Source organism: Rutilus rutilus, assembly GCF_951802725.1.
Source record: "Rutilus rutilus genome assembly, chromosome: 4".
NCBI lineage: Eukaryota > Metazoa > Chordata > Actinopteri > Cypriniformes > Leuciscidae > Rutilus > Rutilus rutilus.
The window spans coordinates 16,315,592-16,334,316 of NC_140212.1; the positions used below are offsets into that span (position 1 = coordinate 16,315,592).

General features: G+C 38.6%; 1 protein-coding gene across 1 annotated transcript in view; it reads right to left on the bottom strand.

Annotated features, from left to right (window-relative positions):
* Positions 1–18,725, bottom strand: part of pawr (PRKC, apoptosis, WT1, regulator) — a 66,400-nt gene that overhangs the window by 16,074 nt on the left and 31,601 nt on the right. Inside the window, exons 2-3 of the mRNA XM_084408290.1 lie at positions 7,837–7,965; positions 590–618 (exon numbers count right to left, since the gene is read on the bottom strand). Of these exons, the coding sequence (XP_084264416.1) occupies positions 590–618; positions 7,837–7,965 (158 nt within the window). The remainder of the gene's footprint in view (positions 1–589; positions 619–7,836; positions 7,966–18,725) is intronic.

Genomic DNA, 18,725 nt, shown 5'->3' on the forward strand with positions numbered 1-18,725 from the left:
TTGCTGTAAACTGTATCAAAAATTGAATGTGACACTCGGAAATGTTTAAGAAAAATAGCCATTGTTGGGGCAGGAAGTGTTTACGTGAGAGGTGACACAAGTGGATATTTCTTTGTCAAACTTGATCAGTGTTTGGTTTGGGGTGAATCGTAGGGAAAACCTTAGGGTCTACAAGTTTTAACTTCCTGGAACTTTTCTCTCAAATTTGTCTGATCAGCTTGATACAAACAGTCCACTTGTGTCATTCAAGTGGAAACAAATTCAGTCCTGACGTTGCTGCCGAGTGAGAGAACGAAAGCTCCTGGCAGTCTCACAATGGCTCTGAAAATGAGTCCAGTTAAGCCATGCTGTCACAGGCTTTAAATCCCTTTCTTCTGACAAGACACATTTTTTTCAGCAGTTTCGCTAAGGCAAATTTTTAAGCCAGGAGAATTTTTGTACATCTGACAGAAGCCACCAGATGAGTCAATGGTACAGAGCTGCGGTCAACGGCTAAAACTGTTTAATCCCTTCGATCTGCCTCTGTGCAACGCAATGCTGAAACAACGCATTTCACCTGCTGACAGATATTGGATGCAGTCAGACTCACCTCTTATGACTTCTGGATCTTGGAGTGTCCTGAAAAATAAAAAAGAGGCAAAAGAATGAGAAAAACTGAAAAGAGACAGATAGACCTAAATACAGATACATACACATACACAAACCCACACACAAAAGCCTCCCAATAGCTTCTTTTGGCCTTTGAACGGTATGACTATTCATACGCCCCTTTCTGAGGTACAAGAGCTAAACCAGAAAAACAATAAATCCAGGCACCAACTCACTCAGCGTCAGCGCTGAACGTTTCAGTTGTGTTTTCTCCAAAGAAGCGCATCAAAACAAGTTCCATCACTGTGACGGCCTACAGGTTATCATTCTCAAACTCTCACTAAATGCTGCTATCTACCTGTATGTTCCAGGAACACATAATTCTGTTTATTATAATGTTTTAACAGTTATTTTTAATGTCCAGCACAATTTATGTTGTTTTACAATATAAAAATAATAATTCTCAATAGTGTTCACAGTATCGACCCAATATCATTCTTTCTCAAATATCTCATTCATTATTATTTTCATTATCTGTGTTTAAATGCATGTTCATTTTTTAATGTTTACATTTTACTTATCATTCCTCTTATCGCCTCACAGCCTCTCGAAATTTTTTTGGGCTGAAGCAATATGTCAACAATCTAAATCCAAACAATCTCTGTAAACCCACAAAGCAAAAATAGGGGGGAAAAAAGAAAAGCATGTTCTTGCTTTTAATGCAGGTGGTTGTTGGCCTTTCCTTGTTGAGAAATTAAATATTCAAGCAAAACCTGCGTTTTTGAACTTATTTTTGCACTTATTTTTCAGGCCCCCTCCTTCCAATCACCTGATATATAAACACCACTTTTCATGAGCTTATCATCAAAATCAAGTTCCATCCTACACTGTTATTATATTTTCACTCAGAAATACATATTATAGAAGTAAAATTGCTTGTGAACACTTGCCTTATATGAAAAAGAGATTGAGAGCAAGTGCTAAATTATTTAATATAACTACTGTTTGCATAGCTGGAACCCTTAACCTTAAAAAAAATATAGACATTTTGGTCATCAGAGCCCAAAGAAACAGTGTGGGAAACCGAGATGGAGAAAGCAAATATATTCATTGTATTCAGCCCAGTTTTTCTTCTGCTAAATTGCATATTGCTTAAAAAAGAATTCATAGCTGTTTGCGATCTGACGGGCTTTGTGATTTTGACACCCAATTTAAAAGGTAAGATCTCAGAAGTCCAGTGTAAAAAAAGTCCAGCACAGACCTGCTCTGGCATTCTGGAGCTGTGCTCATGTGCCCTAAATCTTTCCTGCTTTATGCGATAAACATTTAAATCCTGCCAGAGAAAAGCAGCAATACCTGTCGTCCATACACTATTCATTTTTACCCATATAGGCTTCGTAAGATTAAATATGAATGCTGAAAGCCTCGAGCTTGCCATGCAAAAAACCAAAGGGTGAGAATTTCAGCTGTTGGGCAGCAATTTAAAGGAAACTGCATTCAATCACACTATGTAAATTCTGCTTTTCTCCATAACGTTTTTAGCAGGCGCTTTTGTCAGGTGAAAATTACACTGCCACGATCTCATCTCTCTTAATGTGGGGGTCACTGAGTGACGCATGGGAAATCCCTCCCAGCACATCCAATGTCTTCACACTAGAAGTGCTAATTAAAAATGTAAATCAGCACTAACACTTTAAAACTCAGAACTAACCCCATATTGTCACGCAAGAGCTGTATTAAACCCTAATGAGTTGTATATTTAGAGGTCTTTTCACATGTTCTAATATCCTTTATATTGTCAAGCAAGGACGTTGTCTCAAACCCTAGTGAGTTTCCCAAACTTTCACCATTTGATTTGATTGTTCAAATGCACCTATGATACTCTCTTACATTTACATGCAGGTCAAACATTTCAATCCAGCCTCCAAATGTGCCCATGTTGGCCAAAATTTTACATGATTGTGCCTATGAAACTTAGCATTTTTGGTCATTTAGAGATTATGCACATACAAAATTGTTTGGCATAATTGGCATGTTTGAATATTTGAGCATTGCAGGCATTGGTAAATGTGGCTGTGATACCTAGCTTGAACATCACACTAAAAATGCTGTCTAGGTAGATAGCTCACTAGGTCGAGACAAATCTGAATCATTCTGAACCTTTTTGGCCATTGATAGGTAGGGAACAAGCTAGGTTTTGAGGCCCAACTTGAAAATATCATACAGCACAGTTGAATTTTCCAGCAATGCATTAGAGACCCTGGCGCCACACTGGTGCGAGATGATCCTGTGGAATGTACCGTACGGTTCTGCGAGTTCTAGCGGTTCTCCGGTATCGGAGTATGTTTTCCTTGTATGGCAGAAGAGAAAAAAGGTAAAGCGTGCCTTAAGCAGAAGCAGATGGAGGCCTTGAGTTGATCAGGACTTGATTAGAGAGAGAAGAGGCAAAATAACACACATGCACACACACAGAACCAGAAGGGAAATGCTTGTCCCAGTATAAAAATATCAAGGAATTATACTCATAAAGCTACAATCTTTTAATTTACTGCATCCCTAAATAACCAGCGGCCTTGAACAGACTGTACAGAGACTATTCAGAGACACATCATGTGCATCCAACACTGTAATGGGTGAACCTGACAGCTGCAAGGCATCGTACTAATGTTGTAGAAAGCTTGTAGATTGTGACCATGTCTAGTGGGAGGTCAGAGAGAAGAGAAATATGACGTGGAATTCCACAAAAGCCATTCCAAGCAACTGATAAATGCAGCAGGAAAAAAGCAGCACATTTTTGAGAAGCACTACACACTCGCATCTCTGAAGGGATGCGTAAATCTGCCATCTGCTCTAGCTATGGTGCCTATAAAAAAAAAAAAACAGGGACATAATGTTACCTTTGTCATTTCTCATAAAATAAGGGATTTTCTGGATGCTGCTGTAATTATGCAATACCACACAAGCAATTGTGCTTCGTCTGTAGGCACAGGGGCTCAGAGAGAACCGACATTCACTACAACAACACAACTGACCTTATGGGAGTGATTACTTAAAGCTACAATATGTACGATTTTTGTAATAAAATATCAAAAAATCAGTTGCACAGTGTGATATATTTCCTGCAGTTGTGTACTTACAATATCCCAAAAGTTCCCAAAGATTTTTAATTTAAGAGAAATTCCAATTTTAATAAATGGATCGTCCATGTTCGCTTGTCGCCTGTCAATGACGTAATATCTGCGTTATCCCTGGTTTCCGCTCGTACTGCCATAGTAACCATGGCGACAGACGTGGACAACTGCGTTACGTCTAGCGGCACGCTCACGCTGTTGTTGTTTCGGTCAAACATTATGGACCATAGCAAGCAGACTTTGGGACAAAAGGAGAACTAAAACGAGGATCAATATCAGCGTGGCGTTTACGAGATGCCGAGAGCTCCACGTCCGCGACAAACTTCAGCTTGACAGAGACACCTCTCTTGCATGTACTTTATTAGACAGGTGAGCAAATGTACATAAAACTAATCAATGTTATATAGCTCAACATGATGAAGTGTTAGAATATGATCAGTATGTTATTCTGATGTTGATCTAGCTTACTGCTAGTCTCATACAGACAAACTAACACAGAATAACATTATAACTTTCAACACACTCAAATGCAGTTTAGTGTGATAGTGTGTAGACCAAGTGAAACAGCGCTGCGTTACCTCACAAGTTTAATTTGTCAAATAAACTGACCTGTGTGAGTATTAATTCAGCACTTGCGGGTAGTTCGGTAGAATGAAATGTCCTTATTCCATTATATCCGCGGGACTCGCGTGTGGCACTGATATCTGTCTCTCATTAGCAATCGTGACCTGCTTCATACCACAGTCATGTTAAAAACATCAATGTATTCACTCATCCATAAACATTATTAGATCCATCAGCATGACGACAAGTTCCATAATTCCGCTTATGTGTCATCAACATTTGCCTTTGTTATTGTAAAGGCCTGTTCACACCAGGACGAATTTCGCGCGCGATATAACAAAGGGCGCCAATGTGAGTGTGCACACCGACGCAAAAAACGCCATGTGTAAAAGCGTCATTTTTTAAAAAACGCCTCGGGTTCGTTTTTTTGGTTTGACGCACCGCGTCAAAAACTATCCCACCAATGAGATTGCCGCTTTTGCTCATGTGTCTGGAGCTTCTGAAGTTACAGTAAAACACAACTTGGGGGCGCTCAAACACAAAACGGTCTTGCGGAGCACACATACGTAACGGCGAAGAAGATATACGGCAAGTAGCGTCTACACTGCCGGGAAGAAATAAGACGAGGAAGATGCAAGGCTAGATGAATGTAGAGCTGCTGGTCTCGTTGGTGTCGGAACATAAAGAACTATATAACAAACGCGACAGCGGGGTATTTCTGTTTTACATTAAGCGCCATCGAATGTCAGGGAATGAATTTGCATGTTCACTCGGCTCATCGTCAGCGAAAATCGCTTGGGTGTGAACACAAAAAACGCATTGAAAAACGCTGGCGAATAACGCGTGCCGATATTCGTCCCGGTGTGTACGGCCCTTAAGAGGTTAGCGACCCCTAGCGGCGGAAAAAAAATGACATTGTAGCTTTAAACATGCCCACTGCTTTTCAAGGGCGGACCACTCCTTCTTTGAACGTCAAACAAAATGACATCGCCACATTTGCGAGTCGGCTCACTCGCTCGCTGATGTACTTGATGATTTTAGAAAAAGCTTAAATGCAGTAACTTCAAATGCAGTGTATCATCATGCAAAAAAACTAAAAGCACAAGCTTTTGTATCAGGTTATGTTGAAACAATATAATAGATAAATAACTTATACAAATGTCAAGAAGTTATACAGTTGACAAAAACTGACGTTAACAGAAAGGAAAAATGTGTAACCTACACTATCTGTAGATGCAAATAGGGTTAATAATAATCTTTTTTTGTGTGTGTGTTTTTATCAAAATAAAGTTAACTTTGGCCGCATGTATTTAATGGAGAAAACAAATCATGGAAGTGTAAAATGAACAATGGTCAATGTCAAAGACGAGCACTATTTAAATAAATTATTGTTTTGCTGATGTTTTGCTTTTGGATAATCATTCATATTTTGCAAGTTGGAGATCACTGGCTGGTATGGGAAAAATAACAAACAAAACTCCATTCACTAGGCTCTCTGGACGCCTAGTATCCGACTTACATGTTCTGTAACGACACCTTTGTACCCTAATTATAACGGTAATAATAATTCTGGTAAAAATATTATGTATTTGGGATGTCAGTCATTTATCTGTCTTAAGGTCAATTATGGGTGGCAGGTCAAAGCTATTTGCAAGTACACTGTAAAATCTATACAAAATCTCTTTTATTTAGTATGTCACTCTTGGCCAATCAAATTAGAGGACGAGAACTGACTATTTTATAATATCCTACATACAAAGTGATCCGTGTCCAATACAACAGAGGCCAACATCTGGAGAACTGTGGGTTGGCGTACGCTTCTGAACATGACCAGGATCACCAGAAACACCAGAAACACATGTAACTACTCGCATTCTCACAGCTCCGGCAGTAGTTTCTTCATAAACTTCATACATAATTATGAATCTAACTGAAACACATTTCAATGGCTTTTCAGAGAAGCACTTTTCACAATGCCTTCAGTCGCAAACAATTGCTCACTAAAAGTCCTTTCATATTTTGCAATAATAGGTTTGAAATTCTAACTGAATATACAGTAGCGATCCTTTACAGGGAAAAGTAATGCAAGATGATATGCACCCAGACACACAATGCCGATGTGATTACGGTTCAGAAATCTCTAGATAATAGTTTCCTTTATGCATTCAGCAACCTGAAGCTACATGGAATCAACCACCCAACAGGAGGAAATTAGATATAACACAACAATGCGTAATTTAGAAAACGATGTAATCAATTTCCCATAGCTCTACTGATGGCAGACTGACAGTTAGCCAACCATAAGATTTGGAATAAAATGCACCAGTTCTATGGGCTACTTTTATGATGCTTTTTTCACCCCTTGGTCACTATATAGGCCCATATAATGGGAAAAAAAGCAGCATGAACATTCTTTTAAACATCTAATTTTGTGTTTGGCCATACACATTTAAACCAATGAGGGTGATTAAATGACTGAAAATACATTATGCACAAAAGCTGATGTACATTAGTAATTAATGAATATTGTAATAATGTTAAAATTCATTAACATGTTTTTTTTTCCCCAAAATCAAAATTCAAGAGAAAAAAAATCTTAAATATTACTAAAGGTTTTAATTTATTATATATTGCCTACACACTACTATTCAAAAGATTTGGATCTGTACGATTTAAAAATAATAATAATAATTTTTGAAAGAAGTCTCTTATGCGAAATATTATTACAATTTCAAATAATTATTTTCTATGTTAATATATTTGTAAGTATAATTTATTCATGTGATGTCAAAGCTGAATTTTCAGCATCATTACTCCAGTCTTCAGTGTCACATGATCCTTCAGAAATCATTCTAATATGCTGATTTGGAGCTCAAGAAACATTTATTATTATCAATGCTGAAAACGGTTGTGCTGCTTAATATTTTTGTGGAAACTATTATACAATTCTTTGAGTATAAAAAAGAACAGCATTTACTTAAAATACTTTTTTTAATAAATGCCCACTGTCAAAAAATCTTACTGAAAAGTAGTGTGTATATTATAATAATAAATGTGTTTTTTGTTTTTTTTTACAATTCAAGGGAGAAAAAAAACATATTGATATGTCTTCATAGTTAATATAGTAAATTTACACTGCCTTTTTTGTGAGAGGTATTTTATTACAGTGTTGTGTTTTATTTCTCTTTTCTTAGGAAATGTAATTTTGTAAGGCACTTTTTGCGGCCCCTGAAGTTTGGTTTTAAAACTCTAAAATAAAAAATATGATGCCGTCCTGATCCTGTTCGTCACGTTTCTTCTCTAGACAGGTCATAACACAAAGTAAATAGAAGACAAACCTCTGTCATGTCTAGTGTCAAGAGATATTATCTCTTCTCATAATGTGGCCTGAGGCTCCATGAGCTTGGGCTGTTCTGCTTTCTGTTTGTCACTTGATTGTGTTTGTTTCTTTGGTCAACACTGCCTCTGTAAGGCAGAACGGTGACGGCACTCCAAACACCCTCTAGAGGCAGGACTATCCTCTGACATTCCTAAAACAGTCACACACTCTCACCTGTATCGAGTGGGCCTCTCCGGGGTCAGAGATCAGCGACTCGTTCTGGACCGTGTTGTGCTGTGTAAGACTTTCGTCCGTCTTTCCCTCCTTCTCTTCTCCGTCATCATCATCAAGCTCATCCAAGCTCTGCAGAGAAAATTTCAGGCTCAGTCAGTTTAGTTTGTTCAGATTGTTTGGGATTTGTGGATTATTTTCACATGACGGGAGAGTCTAATTGTGTTCAACACACACACACACACACACACACAGACACAGGAAGTTTACCGAACAGCCTTTGTGGTATGAGTCTAGGGGATTTTTGGAAAGTGGAATGTCCCACTGCACACTAAGAACAGAAAGTTTTGCATATCTTAAAACAGACAGACTTTAAAACGTCAATAAATATGGTAATTTTGAGAATACTAACAATCTGAGCTATTTATGAATGATAACGCCCACCGCCATATGTGACAAAAGTGACAGAGAGAGAGAAACCGGTCTTTCCAGTTCACGAAGTAGGAGGAAGAGTGAAGGTGGAGCCCAGCACAGGACTAAGAGGCTAAAAATAGCCTTACAAAACTAAACTGGAATGTAATAATTTACACAAGCTTTCCGGCCAGCCGGTTTTATCAACACTTCCTGGGGATGGGCCAAACTCTGAAACCGCTCATAGGCATTAGCATACACAAATGAATACACAAACTATGACTTAGAGACACACACTCATACACACACACTTTCCCACTCCCCAGGGATCAGTAAACACACTTCATCAGCCCCCGCTGCACCCTTAAAGAGGTCACTTCTGCACTCGGCTGCCCGTTAGCCAAAATCAGGCATTTCCCAGCCTAATGACAATCATTTGTGTCAATTAAGACAGCTTAGAAACTTGAGGGCAAATTAGTGTCACAACAGTAAAATGACTATAAAGAGATTTTCAAAGGAAGCCATTATTGTACAAATACTGTCTGTAACTATACAAACACTCACACTAAATGACCTTTTGAAAACAGTAAAAAAGAAAATAGACCTTTAAACACTGTAGAGATAATCTATTTAGGGTCTAGCTTGAAACTGCCGGTTTCTAGAGTTTTATGATCACTCAGGAAGTGTAGAAAGGCACTCATTTAAAGAGGTCAGGTCAGAAGAAATACATTTGTTTCTTTTCTTTTGGAAAAAGATTATTAATAACAATGTGCCTGGTCATTGAAAAAGGGCCATTTACATATTCTTAAAAGGTATAGCAGCAAAAAAATGTTTCGCAATTATTCGAATTGAAACAAAATATAAATAAAACACAAAAACGTATATGAAATATAAAAACTGTAAAAAAAATTATATAAATATAAAAGTTTGTAATAATAATAATAATAATAATTATGAAGAACATTGCATAAGGCTGAACAGGGACACTGAGGGTCTGTGGCTCCATAGAAGAGGGTCTGGAGATCAAGTGGTGGAAAAACAGAGAAAACAAAATACTGCAAATTCCTTGCCCTTCCTGTTTATAAAGCAAATGAGAAACTAATTTCGCTTGACATAAACGTACATGTATTTACTTGAGTAAACAGGTTAGATCATTAAACCTTTAACCTCTGTGTGTTTGCCGTGAGGGAGAGGGGCTTCATTTAAAACACTCCATCTGTGCTCATCCTCTGCTTTATTAGGAATGCATGTGCGAGTGGAAATTTTGTCTCTCGCCTGCTGAAAAAAAAAAAAGGATCCCCGATCTATCATGTTAATACCCCTTTCCTGGCAGAGGGAATGCACAACATGTCTGCCTCAGAACGGCAGCCTATCCCACCATCTTAACTTTCAGACTACAATACTCCACTTGCACTTTTTTATTAGTTTTTATTTTTTGTGGATGGAAAAGAGGGGAGCCCTAAATTTAATCAGACAGCCAAAGCTGATCTACATGAATCTATGTATAATGTATATTTCCTCAAATATATCATAGGATCTTTTACATTCCTAATGACTCAACAATATGCACAATTACAAGAGATTGTGCTTTGCTTCTTTATAAAATGGTTTCTAATATAAAACAAATAATAAGTTGAGATCATCTACATTCTAGTGAACTAGAAAAAAATGGACTTAGAAAATATGCACATTTAAAATACAATATTTCTCTTTGGGGAAAACAATCTAAAATTAATAATGTCTCATTTAGCTCCACTGGAACACTGTATTGACCAATCAACATCAAGAAACATAATAATGCATTTTTATAACTTGCATATTATACACTACTTTTCTGCGTATTATTTAATCCACTTAATTCATTTCGTTTTGTGCATGACGATTACATTTTGGAACTCTCTTTAAAATATTCAACAAGAAAAGTGAGAAAACCTTATGAAGCTCTGTGTGTGTGTGTTTGTGTGTTTTGACTGGTGTTATATTGAGGCCAGTTATGCAGTAGATTAATGGAGAGTCGAGCTGAGGGGCTCTGGATGCTCTTCCCTCCTGATGTCCTCGGCAGACTGGATTTAATGACTGTGGATTAATCAAGTATTGCATGCCCTGGCTACACAGGTTCATTAGGATGATGTATTACACCCATGGAAGGTGAAAAGTGTGTGTTTGAGTGTGTGCGCGACAAAGTCAGCTGTCCTTTAATCATCACAAATCCACAGTCTCGTGGAGTGACTTAATGACTTAACCCAAAATCCCAAGATTATTCCGGGCACAGCTAAAAGCCATTTTATTTCATAAGTGCATACATTAGAATCAAATTTGGAGGGCTGTGGAGACATATTTGGTCAAATAAGTGTCAAATACAGTTATGAGTATTAGTATTTCCTTCCACATTAGTACAACACAAACCGATATGGGAAGTGATAATGGTGATTCCTTGATAGCCACTCTGTTTCAACCTGAGGCACCTCATAAGTACAATCATAAGATTTGGAATTTACTTACAAAGTCATTTCTTTCAAAAAACAACAACAACGTATTGACTGCAAACCTTTGGACGGTAGCATATATAGTATATAGCTTTCGCATCAGGAGCATGCTTACAATGCCAAATGCTGCCTACTGAGGCCAAAAGATCCACCTGCAAATGTTGCGCAAGTATTTGAATGAGATTTGTGATGGCAACCTTGCCTATCTCTCTCCTGCACCGGACAAGAGATTAACCTCACCTGGTGAACACATTTTAACGGCTTAGTCGAGTGCTCAAAATTGTGCACGCACGCACAACTGCCTGGGAGAATAGGAGGACACGTTCTCTGGTTATTAAATTTAATCATAAATAATTTTCTGCCGGCCCAGCAGCCATGGGCAGCACAGCTCACCATATTTTTACATATTATATACACAAAAGCATGTGAGTTTCTCATTGAACTGAAGTGTCTGTGCAGGTTGTCTGTTCCCCAAAGAAATAGTTATTTTCGTTTCATTTTAACACAGAGATTGTAGGGAAAAAGGTGTGAAACATTTAGATTGGGGACTTTTGCTACACTTTGATTTGAAGGCACAAGGCGAAACTTAAACAGATATCAATTCAGGCGGCTTACGAAAGCTGAAAAATTCTGCCTCCGCAGGGAGCGTACGGAGGCAGGAAGGCAATAATGCACGTCCAAATCCAATGATCGTGTTACATCCTGTCTGCTGAGATACCTTCATCTGATCGTTTTTTGAAGGCAGCACAGATGTGTCTATTGCTGCCTATATATCCCACTATTCCTCTTGCTTGTGTTTCAGTGACGGTTGAACTGAAGGACAAAAATTACATCTAAAAGCTGTGTCTGGTAGTCAGTTTGTGTGTAAATGTAGGGTTTTTTGCCCAATTTTTTCAACTTTTCCCTTAATTTCTAGCAAGAAATTAGTACGGTAATGAAATAATCACTTGGTTATCATCAAAGCTCTCTTTAATGTGTTGCAGTTATGCTGGAAGAGGAAGTGTGTACCTTAGAAAGCAAATGCTTCCAGATAAGTCAGTGGCTAATAGGACAACAAGGCACCTGCCTAAGCTTTTGGACACAGCCTATAAACATATTTCAAATATATTTAAAGTAATAGCTCATCAGATAATTAAGATTCCATCATCATATATTTTAATGTTGTTCCAAACCCACTTTTTTAGCCTGTTTGTCACACAAAACTATTCAGGGCTTTAGAGAACAATAAACCTCTCAAGCCATATGGAATTTTTATATAGATTTATTGTCTTTCTGTCTGTCCTACTTCTTTTACATTTATTAGGCTTTTTTTTTTTAAACACAGGCAGAACGAATTTTATGCAAACCCTTCATAAATATGTCTGCAATCAGTTCAATTGGACAATAGACCTTATTCACAGCAGTGCCATCTTTGATTTTTAATGAAAGCGAGGCTGTGAGGGACAGGCATGCATCTCCTCAATGGGCTGTACTGTTATTTAATGTGTTTTTGGATTGTTCTGCTCATGAAACACTGGAATATCTTTCCAAGAAATTTCAGTTGTCAAAAAACTCCTGACAATATAAGCTGTGGAAAATTGTAAGTAATCTAGGAGCTTTATACAGCTTTTTAAAGCGGATGCCATTGGAAACACGGCAAGACTATCCCTCACAGCCTCACTTTCTTACCTGTAATGGCGCTGCTCTGAAAAAGGTCTATTAACGCATGAACTGAACTGAAATTGAACAGAAATAGTTTGTTTCTATGAAAAAGACCAGCGTAAACAAATATGCACTGTCTGAGTTCTGTTTTTTGTTCATTTCTGGCTGAACTATTCCATTAAGCTTCTATGAGTGAACATCTTCATTAGAGGTACTCAGAGTTTAGGATATTTTTAAAAGCTGCTGAAGACCTCAGCCTCGGTACGTTTTTGCCAAGACATTTTGTTTTAACAAGTCACCACAAAGACAAATCTTCACCTCATGACTTGCGTGTGGTCAAACCGCACAGTGTGTTCTCAGACAGTAAGTAAATTCCATCCAACAGCGATTCAAGCATGTATAACCCAGACCCACATTTGATAACAGGATTGACTCCATCAGTCAGACTTAAAAATAATAAAAACAATAGGAGGAGGACACAGTCAGGACATCAGACTTGATCCACTGCTTGGTCCATGCCAGTTCTGAGAGAGCCGACAAGCTGTTTTTGAACATTCCAGGAGAGTTGATTTTAGTGCAACCACAACGGTCCGCAGGGTGTATTATGAGGTTTTGAAGGAATGTTTGTGAGAGCTTAGAAAGCATTCACAGCTTTGCACCGTCTCTCCTAAAATGGTAGCCTTTTTTTTCTGAAACAACATACTTCCAGCAAAGCACTGAAGCCTTTCCTGGTTAGTCCATAAATCTTGTTTCTGAGAGAACTGTGAGCAGATTTGCAGTCTGTAAAGTTATTTCCGACTTAAGCTCAGTCTAGCCACCTCTATGTTTAGTGTGTGTCATTAAATCACACATTTATTTCACATACAGTCCCAGTACGTTAGGTCTGAAGACGTGAAATAAAGGGTTAGTTCTCCAAAGCACAAAAAATATAAATAATTTACTCACACCCTTGTGTAATTTCAAATGTGATTTTCTTTTTTTCCTTTGGAACAAGAAGTGTTTTTATGTTCATAGAATGTAGGTCAGTGGGGTCCCCATGTTGTTTCGGACCCCATTAACTTTGGGTTAACGTTCATGTTCCAAAGAACAGAAAAAAGTCTTTGGATCAACATAAGGTTGAGTAAATGACGACAAATTTAATTTTGGCGTGAACTATTCCTAATGAAAGACTGTGATTAAGTTAATGGAAGGGAGATTGGAGATTTGAAAAAAAAGAATTGAGTATACAGATGGTATTCCAAAATAACCTTTCAGGACTTAATCTAAAAAAGGTTATCAATGCCACCAAAATATACAATTTGCAGTCTGTTCAATAGGGAATCACATAAAAACAAGGGCTCGCACTTTCAGGGAACTTGTAAATGGGGTTTTTATTGAGGTTATATTGGCTGCATAAAAACAAACATATCATCTAAGCAATTTCAGAGTTACAGTTCTCTCTGCTGTCCGTCTGGTTATTCAAAGAGTGGGCATTTTGTGGTTATTCAAAGCGTGGGCACAGCCCATCCATCCACAGACTGATGCAATAATTTGAAAGCCTGAACTGAATTTCAAGACTCTAGCTTCAAAACTTTACATGGACGTGGTAGGCTAAATTCAACTCAAGTCACTCAAAAGGAGACAATAAGTAATCTGATTTTATCACTGTGACTCTACATGTTAATAAAAAAATATATATATATCATGTCAAACTTCAGAAATGTCCTATCATTTGTACAATCTGATCCAGATGATGTGACTCACACAAAAGGTTATTTTAAAACAATTTATTTTGCTTTCTAACCTTTAAAGTAGTAGTTCATCCAAAAATGATTATGCAAGGAACTCAAAAAGAGTTTAGCAAAATGTCCAATGTTCTTTTGCACACAATGAAAGCAAATGGTGACCACAACTGTTATCGGACCCAATCCACTTGCATTATATGTAAAAGAGCAGCTTGGAACAATATTCTAAATACTTCCTGTTTTGTTCATCAGAAGAAAGAACGTCATGCAGATATGGAACAACAAGAGGTTGAGTCAATGATTTAATTCTGTTCTTTAAGGCTTTAACATCTTTTTTTAAACTTTAGAGAACCACTTTGCAGCAGCCAATAAAAATAATGCAAAATATTATGAAAGCAGGAAATTCGCTGATCACAAGCTCTACTCTGTAATTTTCCAGTCATATGGAGAATTGGCTAATTACATGCCTCCAATTCCTCATGCCAAATGGCTGCTTGATATTTTGCTATATTTGTCACATAGAAGATGCACATTACATGGATGATGAAACAACCAGGGCTCTGAAGTAAACCTGGGACTCATGCATGCAACAGAATATTCAGTGAACTAAAAAGCCACGGAGGGCTCAGAATTGCTGTGACAAAGCGTTTAACTACATATCACATTTATTTATGATCAAGAATAAACGACTGCTTGAACAAACACAGCCCAAATGCTCATTATAATTACGAAGTAGGAGTCTCCATGACTGTTGGAAGCAGTAGATATCATTGCAAATTCCTTACAGCACCCTTCCCACGACTTTAAGTGCATAGTTATGGTCAACGAGAGCTCATTCTGAATCAGCTGGTTTCTCGATCCTCCTCTGGGACTAGAAGAGGGCATTTGGTGTTAAATAACCCTTGTGGGACTACTGACCAGATGAGACTGACTATCTTGCAATATTTATCCAGACACAAGTTCTCCTGTTGTGGGGGTAAACACAGTGAGACTGCATCTCCATTACCAACTTCGCTGTTTATTCTCTCCCGTGTTTGACTAGGGAGGAGAGTGTTCAGTCACTACAAACAGAATAGAGCTCCAACAGTGTTCAGTCTCTGAAATATGTGTCTTGAAGCAGTATGAAAGACCGCTCAAAAGCAGGGATATTTTGTGTAGTTTACGGGCATCTAATTCGATGCTCTAGATGATTAATATGCCAATGAATAGCTTTAAAGCAAAATAAGTTTAACATCTGCTTTTCCATACTGCTGCTGCTGCTGCAAAAAAAAGATTGATATCTTCAACCAGTGAACTGAAGCCAAGGTAGGAAGGATGATGGTAGGTAGTGGTTCAACAGCTCACAAAACTCACGGTTCAGATCATATTACGGTTTGAGTCTTGGTGAGAACTCAAGATAGAGAACGTAACTATTTTACGAGGTGGGATTTATGATTTGATCCGTACAAAAATGTAAGATTTTTAGAAAAAACAAACAAGAAGGCCCACCCCTGAGCAAGCTGTGCAGGGTTTATGCTAGCAACAGGAAGGAGAACTGCTGTTTAGTCGATAGCAATGACCTCTTATCTTCGTTTAACCCTTTAGATGACAAATACTCTTTTGCCACTGTGTTATGGTTTCAGGCTTTTCATTTGCAGTTCTTGAGTTCTAAACTGGCCTGCTCTTCTGGTTTCAGTAGCTGCCAGTAGTTCTGCTTCACACTGAGCACAGCAGCATGTTCTTCCTCCATAAGCACACACTTCAGTCACGCTCAGAGACCAGACCTCGCTGCAGTGAGAGGGCAGAGTACATGCTAGCAGTGAGTCATCTAGCCCCCTCTTGTCCTCCACATTCTTTCAATTACTTTCCCTCCCCTCCCTTTTTTGGACATTTTTTCCTGTTCCTTCACTTGGTCTATTCTCTTCTTGAGTCTAATGAGCCTGACACTCAGCAGGTTTAGAGAACTGCTGACTCATGGTCCAACGGCGACCTGATAAGTGGGAGTGATAGGACGGGTGAACATGCAATCCTATGATTTAATGGGCTATTGAGAGCCCAGAGAGAGTTAACCACTTTTTGTATTCATGCTGGTTTCATATGATTTTGAAAAAGTTTTGTACCATTTTCAATAGAAGTTCAAGAGAAAACTTTAAAAGCGTAATGCAGCGTAACCACCAAACACATTTTCCATACATCTTGAATACATGTGCGTATTCAATCATCCTAGTCACTTAAAAAAAAAACGTTTGCCGCACTGACCTTGACGCACAGTAATGAGTGTCTGTAGGGATTCAAAAATACAGCAAAAACATTAATATTGAAAAAAAAAAAAAAAATTTATTAATTAATTTATTGCTGTGATTGCAAGCTGAAGCCATTCTTCAGTCTTCTCTCACATTATCCTTCAGAAATCATTCTAATATGCTGATTTGGTGCTTAAGAAACATTTACTTTCTTTGAACCATAACTTTGACCCCTAACTTTTCAACAGTTGTGCAAGTATTTGCTAAGTTGTCTTTAACTTTGTTTTAGATCATAGTCCCTTAGAAGCCTGTCTAAAACTTCCTTTGTACCTTTATTCACACAATAAAACTGCCAATTTACTGACTGACTGACTGACTGGGAGGCAATGTAGCAGGTATTCAGACACTTCCTAAATGGGATCTAATGTCAACCTGACCTACCCTGCTAAATGCACATCAAGCTACACAATAACACTGATGGCAAACACAAGTGTGTCTCATTCAGCCTGCCGAGTTGCTTGTAGTGTTCTTGGTCTTGGCTTTACTGCTTTCCCAGAAATCCAGAGAAAATCCCAACCCATCAGGCTGAACAGTAGGTCATTGTGTCAGTAGTGGCTTGCGATGACAAAGGCCCAACAATGAGGTAGAGATGTCTTGGCAGGGACACCAAAGCCAGTAAGACCTTACGATGCTTAAGGAAGAGAAAACCATCTGTTCACGCTTTCATTGATTGAGTTTATCTCACCGAAAGAGACATCCATTCCCGGAGCCAATTGCATTCAGGCTCGTCTCCTTTGTAAAGCGCTCACAGGTTTCTTGGCTGCTGGTGCTGGGTTTCTTGGCTTTGGAACGCGGGTGTATTCAGAGAAGCTCAGCGCTGGGACTGTTCGGGTTTCATGGAGCTATCAAAAGAGTCACAGAAACCCTGCGATGCTGCAGCCGGTCACTGTGGGAGAATGAGCGGTTACCTTGCACTGCAAGCAGTGTTGAGTTAGAGTGTCCGGCTTTCAGCCTTACAATGCCCATTTTGTCAACTACATAACTCACATCTGACACCAAAACAAGCTGTATGTATACAACACTTTCCTATGCTTACAAAGGATTAATGGGATATTTGACAAAGATGATGCCAAAAATGTTGTAACAAGTCTGGATGGCAAACTTGAGGGTTTGGACTTTTTGATCACACAGCGTCAGGTCTATCACCCTTCTTTCTACGCTCTATTGAGGAATGTACAATTCAGAAATGATTATTTCAGAGCATAAACCACTTTCTAACTGGGCAGACAAGGTGTTAAAGCAGCCACATTCCTCTGGCAACAAACTGAGACATCCTGCTCTGAAGTATGACGTTAATCTATTCCAGTAGAGAGCATTTCATTACCCCTGAACAACAGAAGGCTGCAATCAAATTTTGTTATGTAACTTCAAACCCCGGGATAAACGATTTCCAATGTTTTTGATTTGACAAAGTTTAAACATTAAACTAAACTTTTTTTTTCATATGCAGGCCACCCTCAAGCTTGCAAATGGATCTGACTGGCACAAATTCCATGTGCCTTTAGTTTGTTTGATTTAGTATCACTATACTATGCAAGCTGATAAACAAGGTTGGAATTTTGAAACCAAGAATAAAATTTCAGTAGCTGTTCAACTTTTTTAATTAGAGAAAATCTACCGAGTGCACCTTTAATTGAAGTGCTTTCGCACATATACTTTGGATATATCCAAAAGCCTGTGTGTGCATAGGTACAGCCATTGTCTTGAGACCCATGTCACTGTGATTGACAGTCCATACAATAACAAAGCCCTCATGCACATCCAGCTCACCATTTCTCTTTTCATTTCCTCTGTACTTCTGGAATCTGAAGAATAACAGAAGCTGAGAATCCAGGAACATACAGCAGAGAGAAAACAAAGAGCTTTCAAATCAAAAGGCCAGATTAGCTTTGATGTTTATTTATTTAAGAAGCAACCCAAAGCCTCAAATTCCTTCAAGCTAGCTAATGAAAGGAGAACAGAGCAGAACTCAATCCCACTTTGGGATTTGATGGATTACAGGCCCAAGAGCAGCATGGTGACCTAAAGCTCCTTCGGGAACCAGAGGGGTGCATGTAACATCACCAATGCTGAGTTTGCTTTGGCTCTTCATGTGCTTGTCGTGGACTGGTTGGGAAAGAGGAGCAGTAGACGCTACAAAAATATATCATGTTTCCTCCCCCAGCCACCAGAAATGATAGTTTGCTGCAGAGTTTACATCTGTGTGGTGAGGAATCAACCGCTTGCAGGGACGACAGTGGGCTGAGGAGAGCAGCCAAACCGCGTAGTCTACGAAACCTCTGCCGATGAGAGTACACAGTAGCGTTGCAGACATCAGACCGTGGTGGTGGGGCTGGGGGAGCGCCAAT